Genomic DNA, 12,740 nt, shown 5'->3' on the forward strand with positions numbered 1-12,740 from the left:
TTTGTTTTAATAGCATCTTATTGCCAAAGGATCTATGTATGAAGAACTTATGGCTAGAACTGAAGATACTTTGCAAATGGATGTACAAAATATTTCAAGCCAGGAGTCCCTTCAACACATTCTCACAGTTGGGCTTCAGGCAAAAATTCAAGAAGCTAAAGAGAAAATCCAGGTGTCTCTTTAATATTCCCTACTTGGTGAATTTATTCTTTAAAAATGGATGGTCAGAGGGAGGACAGGGAGGAGGAGATGACACAGCAGTTTGCTTGGAAATGTTTTGTAAAATATTTTTGCATTATAATTTTTTTAATTTATAATTTAGAGCATATTGGAAAATATAAATATAATGAAATATTGTCATGTCTAGCAGGAAATTAGTTGCTACTGAAAGAAAACATTCTTTGACTATCATTATCCTAAGAAGTTGGGCCAGGTGTTCAGTTGAGAATTTTTGTCTTTACAGATTAATATAATACAACTAGTTGCAGTGCTGAAGAACCCAACTGATGTCTCACCAGAATTGGATGTCAGGCTGAAGGTGGAAGAATTGCAGAAGGAGCTTGAATCGTACATTACTAGGGCTGAGCAGTTACTTGCACAGAGAGAGAGCCACAGCGGACTAATTTCAAAATATAAGGTGGGAATCTTTTCAGCCATCAAATGAAGGATGTTTATTGTCAGCTACCTATCTCATTTCGAACCAGGATGTTTTTTTTTTTTTATTTACCTATCTCATTTCGAGCCAGGATGTTTCTATCACAGCAATTACATAACAAAGTTACTGTAACTTTTTAAAATGCCCATGTATTACATATTGTTCCCCTGAAACTATTGGTAAAAATAGACATTCAAATGAAGAATTTTTTTTTTTTTCCCAAATTTTGTGGTAAACCTGCTGCATGTACTCAGTGATTCACGCTTAAAAGCATAGCTGACTATGACACTGGGGAAGCATTTCATTTCTCTGGCTCTTTTCTTTGTAAAATGAGCATAATCATTCTAGCCATATCCAACGGCCAGATTTGTGAGGCTTTAAATGAAAGTAAAATATGTGAAGGCACTTTGAATAGTTAAAATTCTGTAAATGTGAAATAATACTATCATTATTAAAATGCTTTGATAAAGGTTATTTATGGACACTATCTTAGTTATCTAGTGCTGCTATAAAAGAAATACTACAGTGGGTGGCTTTAACAAAAAGAAGTTTATTTTCTCACAGTAAGGAGACTAAAAGTCTGGATTCAGGGTGCTAGCTCTAGGGGAAGGCTCTGTCTCCGTCGGCCCTGGAAGAAGGTCCTCGTCTCTTCTGAGCTTCTGTTTCTTGGCAGTCTTCATGTGGCTTGGCATCTCTCCTTCCCCTTCTTGGCTTCCTAGCTTGCTTAGTTTATCTGCTGGCAGGTTCAAACTGGTGACCTTTCTGTTAGTAGCCGAGTGCTTTAACCACTGTGCCACCAGGGATCCAGCCAGAGGCATAGAGGTTAGAATTTACAACGCATGTTTTTGGGGGACACAGTTCAATCCATTACAGACACATACTTCTCTGTAGTGAAGGACCCAGTTAAGTTTTTGTATGGTGACGGTTGCAGGTTGATTATTCATGGCTTTGATAAGCAGTTATTACAGCAGCTTAAGATATAACCAAACCAGAGACTCACTATCAGTTAATAATGTAGGAAGTGCTCGAGGGGATATGAGCAAAGATAAAACCAGGTCTCTACCCTTGGTACAGGTACCTCCCATCTGGCAGTGGAGGCTTGTGTGTTGCTACGATACTGAACATGTCTCAGAGGAGCTTCCAGACTAAAATAGGCTAGGAAGAAAGGTCTGGCTATCTACTTCTGAAAATCAGCCAATGAAGACCCTATGAATCACACCAGTCCAGCCTTGTACATGGGGCCACCATGAGTTCGAGGCTGACTCAACAGTAGCTAACAATAATAACCCCTGGGTACAGGGTAGAGTAAAACATATTCTTTTGTTTATTCATTTGCTCACCATTCGACACACTTGTTGAACATTTAAAATGAGCTAGACATTTTGGAGGAAATAAATATGAGGTAAGGCAACACCCCCACACTACTGCTCCCACTCTTTTGCTGACAGGGAGCTCTTCTTCACTCATCGTTCCCTCCTTTCCACTTCTGGTTCTCAACCTGATTTTGGCCTTCTGGATTGTTAACCACACTGAGCCCTAGTTGCAGCCATTTCATTGTTGCTTTTCCCCTGATTTTGACCTCCCCAGCTTGATCTTATGCTTTTCGCACTTTGCTAGCCATCAACTTTGACCAACTCCCATGTCTTCTTTTCCCACTCTTAGGCCCAGGTTACTGAGAGTCCTGGATGAGCTTTACAGTCAATGTTTGTTCGAAATAATAGGCTGGATTTCAGGAGGGCAGATATGGTCTGCCTAGGAAGGAGACAAGGGGCTAAAAAATTGAGCTCATAGGCCCCTTCTCTTCCAGATGGAAGAGTTAGAGATATCAGTCTTTGAACTCCTTCTTCTCTCTGAATCTTGTCATGGAATCTGAAGCCAGGGATTTCCTGTTTTTGTCTTTGGCATTTAGTGAAGTTGAAACACTTTTACAGAAGAAACAAGATTCCTGCCCTGCCAGGCATTTCCCTGAAACCCATGGGACTCTAGGGACACGTGGGCAGTGGGAGCTTCTTGCCAGTGTATAGGGTTAGGATGACTCCCTAGGCCATAAATCTAGCAACCTGCAAAGAGGCCTTGGAGAAGTTCCCGGGGCTCAGCATTGGCCTTTTTCTGCAGCAGACCCACAATAAACATGTGTTGTTAGGTGCTGTTGAGTTGGTTCCGACTCATAGCGACCCTGTGTACAACAGAATGAAACACTGCCTGGTCCTGCACCATCTTCACAATCGTTATCATGCTTGAGCACATTGTTGCAGCCACTGTGTCAATCCATCTTGTTGAGGGTCTTCCTCTTTTTCGCTGACCCTTTACCAAGTATGATGTCCTTTTCCATGTAGTGAGTGAATAAACATGTAGTGAGTAAATAAACGGATTTCTACCCTGTTTAATTGCACCAGAATTACTTTTATGTTTTCATTTTCTATAGTTTTTCTATCTCTTTCACATGCCTTGACCTATTTTTTTATTCTTTCATTCACTGGATAGCTAGGTTTCTGCTTTTATAGAGTACTGCCAGGTAAGGAGCAGACACATTGCTGGCAAGGTAGTCCCATCCCTTTCTATTGCTGCTCCTTCCCTGGAGCATGACTGCCAGTATGGTTGGCACTGGGCACACGTTTGAAGTTGATGATAAGGTAATGTTGCCTCCTTGCAGCACAGTAATGCTTATGCACATCACCGCACACATTTGCCATGCTAATCTTACTATGAATTTTGTCTTGTGGCAACACTGATCACCAGTATGTGATGGTATGCTCTTTTATTGTGTTGCTTGTGAGGCATGGTTGTCTGCTCATTACTTACGAACTTCAGAGAAAATGTTGCCGGTGAGTCATTACCCTGCACGATAATTTTTTAATTGTTTACCAAAGGGGTAACGAAAGTCGTTTCGAATATCACAAAGAGGTCTTTATCTGGGCCTCAAACACGTAACGACATGTCTTAGTCATCTAGTGTTGCTATAACAGAAATACTACAAGCGGATGGCTTTAACAAAGAGAAATTAATTCTTTCACAGTCTGGTAGGTTACAAGTCCAAATTCAGGGCATCAACTCCAGAGAAAGGCTTTCTTTCTCTGTTGGCTCTGGAGGAAGGTCCTTGTCATTCTTCTGCCTTTGGTCTGGGAGCATCTCAGCGTAGGAACCTCAGGTCCAAAGGACATGCTCTGCTCCGGGCTCTGCTTTCTTGGTGGTATGAGGTTCCCATGTCTCCCTGCTCACGTCTCTCTTTTATATCTCAAAAGAGATTGGCTTAAGATACTACCAACCTTGTAGACCTCATCAGTATAACTGCCGCTAATCCATCTTACTACATTATGGTGATAGGATTTACAACACACAGGGAAGTCACACCAGAAGATAAAGTGGTAGACAGTCATGTAATCATACAAGGGAGTTGTGACCTAGCCAAGTTGGCAGATATTTTTTAGGGACACATTTCAATTCATTACACTACATCTGAATAATAATTATTTTGTATTTCTCTTAAAAGAATTCAAAAAGTGCAAAAGAGATGTCAGCCTCAATTTACAAAGAGATGTCTCCGCTAAACCCTCAAATAGCCTCCAGAGAAGCCCTTCCTAGTTCCATTTTTTAAAGACCTACTGTAATTAGCTCTGAGGATTTGGCAGTAGAATGAGATTTCCATGCTCTTGTCTCCTCTTTTTTAGGAAGCACTGATAATTTTTAATTCTGTAAGTCTTGCCCAGTATTTGAAAGCTGTTGAAGAACTGAAAAATAATGTAACTGAGGATGTAAAGCTGTCTTTGGAAGAAAGGAGTAGAGATGTCTGTGCAAAGTGGGAGGTAAGAACATGCATGTGTATCTGCAGTGGTGTCACTAGGGTTGATGTCACCCAGTGCGGTAACTCATGGTGTCACCACCCCCCCCACCCCCTCCACCAACCTCCACGGACCCCTTCCTCTACCAGACCATACAGAATCCTTAGTAATGTGTTTTGTTCTATTGATACCCATAAATTGCAATTCCTGTATATCACCCTTTCTTTTTCTTTAATTGCTACTTCATTCTCAGAAGTTATTGATATAAGTTCACAAATGCTAATTACCACAATATTGTAGCTAAAACGCTAGAATATTTGACAAAACCAGTAACTGTAAAAACACTGGCAGTGATGAAAACAACAGGGCCTGCTTATGTCACGTGCAGATGAAACCATGTGATTCGAAGCGTCATTGTAAATTGTAATGTAATGACAGCTCTGACCCAAGTGCATTAGAAGGTTCAAAAAATAAATTAGCATAGAGTTTATATTGATACATGTAAACTGGGCTTACAAAAAATGTTTTTGTTGTTATAACTGACTACAGGGATTTTTTATAGACAGGCATTTTGGTATCACCCTCTCTGGCAGTGTCACTTGGGATGGTCCCCCACACCCCCCTACCCTGTACCCTCTGAGTGATGCTACTGTGTGTCTGGGACTTAGGCTTATAGGTCTGATCCTAGGCCTGTTTGTCATCAGAGTCATTCCTGGTGTTTTAGATTAACAGAATTATTGCAAAGATAGTACAAAGAGTTGCAGTATTCTCCATACCCAGTTTCCGCTATTATTAACATAGTAGGTTAGTATAGTACATTTGTACAATTAATGCACCAATGTTGATACATTATTAACTAAAGTTTATACTTTTATTCAGATTTCCACAGTCTTCCCTGAATGTCCCTTTTCTGTTCCAGGATCTTATCTATGGTATCGTGTTAAATTTAATGGCCATGTCTCCTTAGGTTCTTCTTCTTGATTGCGATAGTTTCTCAGACTTCCCATGTTTTTGATGACCTTAACAGACTGCTAACCAAAAGGTCAGCAGTTTGAATCCACCAGCTGCTCCTTGGAAACCCTATGGGGCAGTTTGCTGTGTCCTATAGGGTCACTATGAGTCAGAATCAACTTGATGGCAACAGTTTTGTTTTTTTTTTTGGTTTTGGTCAGGTGTTTTGTAGAATGTCTCTCAATTGGGATTTGTCTCATGTTTTTCTAATGATAACACTGGGGTTAGGAAACCCTGATGGTGTAGCGGTTAAGAGCTATGGCTGCTAACCAAAAGGCCGGCAGTTCGAATCCACCAGGTGCACCTTGGAAACCCTGTGGGGCAGTTCTGCTTTGTCCTATAGGGCCTCTATGAGTCGGAATCGACTCAATGGCAGGGGATTTGGTTTTGGGTTTAAGACTGGGGTTATAAGTTTTTGGGAGGAAGACCACAGAGGTAAAGTGCCAGTCTTAGCACATCATATCAAGGATAAGCCAAACTCACTGCTTTTGAGTCCATTCTGACTCACAGTCACCCTATAGGACAGGGTAGAACTGCCCCATAGGGTTTCCAAGGCTGTAATCTTTATGCAAGCAGACTGCCACATCATTCTCCCAGAGCGACTGGTGGGTTCGAACCACCAACCTTTTGGTTAGCAATCAAGTGCTTTAACCAATTTGCTACCGGGGCTCCTTATATCAAGGATACATGCTCTCAGTCTGACTTTTCACTTGGGGCTTGAGGTAGTGTTTATCAGGTTTTTCCACCCTAAAGTTACTCTTTTTTTCTTTCTCTCTTCCATACTGTAATCATCGGAAGAAAATTACTGTGTACAGCCCGCACCTAAAAAGTAGGGAGTTATGTTCCATCTCCTTAAGGGTGAAGTATCTATATGAAGTATTTGGAATTCTTCTGTATAGATTTGTCTGTTCTCTGCCCATTTATTTATGTATTAAATCATTTGTTTATATCAGTATAGACTCATGGTATTTATTTTATACTTTATGATCTAATACTATTTTATTATTTTATTGTTCAAATTGTTCCAGCTTGGGCCATTAGGAGCTCTTTTAGTTGACTCCTGTGTCCTTTTGACGTACCCCCATCATTGTGGCTTTTGTTGTTGTTATTGTTGAGCACTTTCTTTTTGGCCTTGCAAGATGCTCCAGGCACATCTTGTGTATTTCCTGCTTTAGTCCTAGAATCAGCTGTTTCTCCAAGGAGCCTGGGTTCCTTTTATTGGAGAATGGTATTAGAAGCCAAGATCTGAGCACTCAGTGCTCATTGCTAGGTATCATTGCCTCTAGGCCCTCTGAACTGACAGAACAAGGTGATATATGTGTATATACTAACCTGTGTATACACGCGTCTATAAAATTTTTTATCTATAAAATTTTTAATATGTAGCCATGTATATATTAAGTGAACCATGAGTTCATATTAATGTTTTCAACTTTAATTCATTACCCCATGGATCCTTGTAGCCTCCTCCCCTTGCTTATCTGTAAGGTTCTGCTCCAGCAGTGAGAAACTTGGAACCCACCATCTGCCTTTCATTTACTTAATTGTTCAGTTCTGGTATACATTTATGGTGGTTTCAGAATTGTTAACTGGTATCCCTGTAGGGGAAACCCTGGTGGTGTAGTCAAGTGCCACAGCTGCTAACCAAAGGGTTGGCAGTTCGAATCCGCCAGGCGTTCCTTGGAAACTCTATGGGGCGGTTCTACTCTGTCCAATAGGGTCGTTATGAGTCGGAATTGACTCAACGGCACTGGGTTTGGTTTTGTTTTTTTATCCCTGTAGGAAATAACTTTATCAACTAGAATACAGTGCTTCTGTACAGCTCCTTTGCCATTAGTCTTACAGACTCCACTCATGCCAGAGTTACTTAGATGATCATCTTATTCCTCCACCCCTTTCAGGGACGTTGTTTCATGCATTTATAATACAGTTAGATTCTTTTGTCACCTTCTGCATTGCATTATGGGATCTTCTGAACTCCTCAATTATTTTTTTAATTTGCGTATATTAATATTTAATCTTCTTGCTGTACAGTTCTTTGGCTTTTGACAAATGGCTTAATGTGTTGTAGTCAGCATTGCAGTATCATATAGAATAGTTTCACCAACCAACAAAATCCCCTGTAGTTTGCCTATTCAACCACTGACACCGATCTGTTTACTGTCTCTGTAGTTTTCCTTTTCCCTGAATGGCATAATTGGAATCATACAATATATAGCCTTTTCAGACTGGCTTCTTTCACTTAGTAATATACACTTATGATTTATACATGTCTTTTCTTGGCTTGATAGCTCATTTCTTTTTATGACTGAATAATATTACATTGAATGGATGTACCACTGTTTGGTCATTTGCCTGTTGAAGGACATCACGGTTGCCTCCAGTTTTTGGTGATCGTGAATAAAGCTGCTATCGATATTCACGTGCAAATTTTTGTGTGAACATAAGTTTTCATATCCATTAGGTAAATACCTAGGAACACAATTGCTGGGTCATATGGTACAACTTTATTTAGTTTTATAAGAAATGGCCAAACTGTATACCAAAGTGCCAGTACCATTTTGCATTCCTGACAGCAGTGAATTATAGTTTCTGTTGGCTGCATTCCTGCCAGCATTTGGTATTGTCAGTTCTTTTGGATTTTTTTTTTTAACAGATGTGTGTAGTAGTTTTTCGTTGTTGTTTTAATTTGCAATTCCCTAATGACCTGTTTAGATCCTTTGCCTGTTTTTTAATTGGGTTGTTTGTTTTCTTATCATTGAGTTTTAAGAGTTCTTTGTACATTTTATATGCAAGTCGTTTTGCAAATATTTTCTCCCGTTCTATAGCTTGTCATTTCATTCTCTTTAACAGTGACTTTCATAGATAAAATACATTTTTAGTTGTTAGAAAGAAGAAAAATTTTTCTTTATGGATCCAAAATGTTTTAAAACATCCTCCCCTGAGACGTGGATGAAGCAGAATATCATTTAAGCTCTATTTATTCCTTTTATTTTTTATTTTGAATATTTTGTTGTGTTTTTAATGGAAACCTTTCAGTATATTCTGTTCCTTGGTTAATGTGTGCCTTTGTTTTTTCAGTCTCTTCATCATGAACTGTCTTTATACATTCAACAACTAAAAATAGACATTGAAAAAGGAAAACTTACTGAGAATATTTCAAAACTTGAAAAACAAATAAATAAAGAAAAGAAACTAATTCGTAGAGGAAAGACCAAGGGTCTCATCAAGGAACATGAGGTAAAATAATCTGTTCCTATTTAAATTGTGTCCTTTTGTTGTTTATCTTAAATTGCCATGTATGTCTTTAGCCTAGGTTTAAATATGCTCTGAAAATTACTTCAGCCCTCTCATCCTCTGGGGATTATGGCTTATGCAGTACAAGTCTTAACTAGAACCTGTGCTGCCTTCTTTTTGAGAAATGAGAAAAATTCAGCATTGAGTTAGTATTTGATTTCCCTTGATATGTCCTTGTCCTTGAGACTCTGTTTACAAAGGTGTCAACCATTGCTGAAGTCCCTGTAATTGTTTTTGTCAGGACAAAATGTTCTCAGAAGCGTGACCTTGGTGAAAGATAGCAAATGAGAATATAAGGACCAAACCATTTGAAGCAAATCTAATCATCTCTTTTTGGTCCTTATCCAATTTGATTGTTTTTATGTGTTTGACAGTGTTAACCACTCTTTTCATTTTTGAAAGTTTTGACTTCTTGTGCCTTGGCTCTCCAAATATTGGTCTTTCTTGCTTCTCCTTGTATTTTTTAGTATCCTTTACAAATTTCTCTGTTTTATTCTGTTATCTTAAGGTTTTGGCTTTCTTTGACTCCACTGTTAGCTAGTTTTATGCTTCTTCTAAGGGGTTTTATCCACTCCAGGGTTAACTGTCCCCTATACAGTGATAAGGAGTTCCTGGGTGAAAGGTTGGTGGTTCTAAGCTACACAGAGGTGCCTCACAAGAAAGGCCTGGCACTCTGCTTCCAAAAGGTTACAGCCTTGAAAACCCTATGGAGAAATTCTACTCTGCGTACATGGGGTTGTCATTAGTTGGAATCGACTGGACAGCAGCTGACAGCTACAGTGATAGCACCTAAAACTTTTTCTCCCACTGAGTCCTTTTCCCTAAGCTCCATGTTCTGACTATTAGATATCACCAGTGTTCCTCAGAGACCTCAAACTCTGCATATCCAAAATTGAAACAATATTTTCTTCGAAACTTTCTTTCTGCTTATATTCTACATCTTGGCTATGAAAGGTATTGCTGTCTCAAATGCTCTCCCCCCTTTCTTCCCACTCTGCCTTAATTGAATTAGTTGCCAGGTCCTGTTTGTTGCTCTTCAGAACAGCATCTGAATCTTTTTATTTCTTTCCATCTGTGTTGTCACTTAACTTGTTGTTTGTTCCTGTGGAGTTAGCCCTCAACTCATGGCAACCCCATGCACAACAGGATTGAACTGTTCTGATCCATTGGGTTTTCACTGGTTCCTTTTTTGGAAGTAAATCACCAGGCCTATTTTCCTGGGCTGGAAGCTCCACTGATACCTGTTCAGCATCATAGCAAGGCGCAAGCCTCCACTAACAGGCAGGTGGGGGCTGCACTTGAGGTGTACCAGCTGAGAATCCAGCCTGGGTCTCCCTTTTCAAAAGCGAGAATTCTACCACAGAACCACCACTTCCCCCTCCACCTACTTGAGCCTGAGCTGTTAATCCCCTCACTCCGTATGGTTCCGTCATCAACACCCACACCAGATTTACCTTTTTGAACCACAGATCTTATGTCACTGGCTCACTGTTACCCCAGGACAACCTCTAAACTTGTTATAAGGGCACAGAGTTCCTTCACAGTCTGACCCCAGGATACCTCCTTGTTAGCTTCCCTACTGTGCCCTGCACTCAAGCCACGCTTATCCTTTCACAATACCTGGTGCTTTTCTTCCACATGCTGTTCCTTCTGCAAGGAATGGACTCCTTTTTACTTGGAGAACTACTTATTCTCTCTGCCTTGGGCTCAGATGGTTCCCTCTTGTGAAATAAGCTTTCACTGACTTCTTCAGACAGGACAGTGGCTCCATCAAAACATTGACCTCATTATATTCTGATTATTTGTGTGTCTGTGTTACTGGACTGGGAATTCCTTTAGGGCTCATTTCCTCATCTTTGTATCACGAGTGCCTTTTACCATACCGGGCACACTGTGTTACCTATGAAATAGTGTGTTGTTTAAGTCACAGACATCTGTTAGTTTGTAATCCTTATGGAATAATCATGTAAACTCATTTGAAACACATTTCTGGCTTTATGTCTTCAATTAGGCTTGCTTTTCTGAGGAAGGCAATCTCTACCAGCTTGATCACCACATAGAAGTCCTGAGGGAGCTATGTGAAGAACTGACTTCACAGAAGAGTCAACAAGAAATGAAGAGAGTACTTAAAGATTATGAACAAAGGATAGAAAGACTTAGGAAATCTGCTTCCGAGATTCATATGACCCTGCAACCCATGGCGGGAGGCATGTCTAAAAAAAAGTTAGTACTTCATAAGAGTGGCTGCTTCTTCAGGGAAAACTAGATAAAAACCTTTTTGCAAAACCAAATGGCATAAACATTTTTTATTCTCTTTTAGGTTTCGTTTTTCCCCTCTATTTTAATAAGAACTTTTGGTTCCTTCCAGGGGGACTGTGAACACATCTGAGAATGGAGGAAGAGATGTCCACAGTGAGGTGCCATTTGCAAAATCAGATAATCAGCCATCAACTGAAAAGGTGTCATACGTGGTTCATGTATTTTAGAAGTAAACCCAATGAAAAGGCCAACTACACAATAATCTGTTTCTCATTAATTAAGTGTTGGTTTTAATTATCTGATTGTTTTCATTAACTGAGAATTCCCACATACAGAATGCAAGGATGACAGCTTTTCAAAAATTGGAATGCAATGAATCAAAGTTATAGTGAGCCTACTTAATCTTTCTCTGATGATACAAAATGTTTTTGCAAAAATAGACCATTTTGAACCATTACGAATATACGCTGTCTGCGTGCATTACTGGAAACTCTGGTGACGTAGTGGTTAAGAGCTGTGGCTGCTAACCAAAAGGTTAGCAGTTCAGATCCACCAGCCGCTCCTTGGAAACTCTATGGGGCAGTTCTACTCTGTCCTATAGGGTCCCTGTAAGTTGGCATCAACTTGATGGCAACGGGTTTGATTTTGGTCTTGTGTACATTTCTATCGATGATACAAGAGGTTCAGCTTAATCTGTGCTGATGCCTTGGCTTCACTGAGATGTACTGGTCCATTTATCATTTGTCTTTTTCTCATTATAATGGGTTTTACCTTCCCTGGAAATTGAGATTTCTGGATTCTTGAATACTAAATAGTGGACATTTGCTGTATATCATAGCTTAGACTGCCAGTCAGAATGTGTGGAGAAGGAATGAGACGTATTTGTTTTCAGCAGTTCACCTCTCTGCATGTTAAACTTGTGTCTGCTTCTTACCATGAGTATGTGGTCATAGGCAGCAACAGAATGTAGGGGCCGGTGGTATCCCTTTACTGTGTTGCATGCTAATTGAAAGGTGAGAGACCCAGTCTCATAAATCCCTCTCTTCTATGAGAAGCCTTTTTCTGAGCTGAGAAACCTCAAAGAAACTATTATCTCCTGGTTTGGGGTACAAAAAAGTTAATGCTATATCTTTGTAACATAAAGTGATTGTCTTTTCTAAATAATTAAGCATACTGAACATGTTTACTGTTTTTTGTATTTGCTTAGGCAACGGAACCAGTTAAGAATTTTAGCCTAGAATCAGAGTTAGAGCCTCAACATGAAGAAGACATGGAGAAGAATGAAAAGGATTACAGTGCATCTATAAATAGTTTACTAGAGAGGTAAATTCTTTTAAGCGACTGGAAAATTTACCAAAAATCTTTCAGCAATATGAACATGTTATACTTTAATAGGTTTTTGTTATCTTCTAGTAATAATTTTTGCATGTAGTCTATTGACTTAAAAAATAATTTTCATGGGAGTTTCTCATGCATAATTGATAGTGATTTTTAAAATGTTTTTTGTCTTATTTTTAAAATTAAGTACTTTTGGCATTAATTGTCTTGCAGGTATGATACACACAGAGAGATTCTTGAACTACACCTGCAAAACAACAAATGCAGGATTACTTCTGATTTCTCTAGTGACAAAGAAATGAGTAGTGATTGTCTTCAGGATACACTGACAGATTTACAGGTAATTCCTGAAAATATGATTTCTCTAGTTGTCTCTACCATGAGTATAGGCTTGACTGTTT

At 39.4% G+C, this 12,740-nt stretch overlaps 1 protein-coding gene across 8 annotated transcripts in view; it reads left to right on the forward strand.

The window, feature by feature from the left end:
• SYNE2 (spectrin repeat containing nuclear envelope protein 2) overlaps positions 1-12,740 on the forward strand; it is a 371,421-nt gene that overhangs the window by 131,683 nt on the left and 226,998 nt on the right. For all 8 annotated transcript variants that reach the window (XM_049899527.1, XM_049899530.1, XM_049899535.1 and 5 more), the window contains exons 20-27: positions 14-172; positions 464-637; positions 4,324-4,458; positions 8,527-8,685; positions 10,754-10,965; positions 11,111-11,201; positions 12,209-12,324; positions 12,553-12,679. In XM_049899527.1, the coding sequence (XP_049755484.1) occupies positions 14-172; positions 464-637; positions 4,324-4,458; positions 8,527-8,685; positions 10,754-10,965; positions 11,111-11,201; positions 12,209-12,324; positions 12,553-12,679 (1,173 nt within the window). The remainder of the gene's footprint in view (positions 1-13; positions 173-463; positions 638-4,323; positions 4,459-8,526; positions 8,686-10,753; positions 10,966-11,110; positions 11,202-12,208; positions 12,325-12,552; positions 12,680-12,740) is intronic.

Source organism: Elephas maximus, chromosome 10, assembly GCF_024166365.1.
Source record: "Elephas maximus indicus isolate mEleMax1 chromosome 10, mEleMax1 primary haplotype, whole genome shotgun sequence".
Classification (NCBI taxonomy): Eukaryota; Metazoa; Chordata; class Mammalia; order Proboscidea; family Elephantidae; genus Elephas; species Elephas maximus.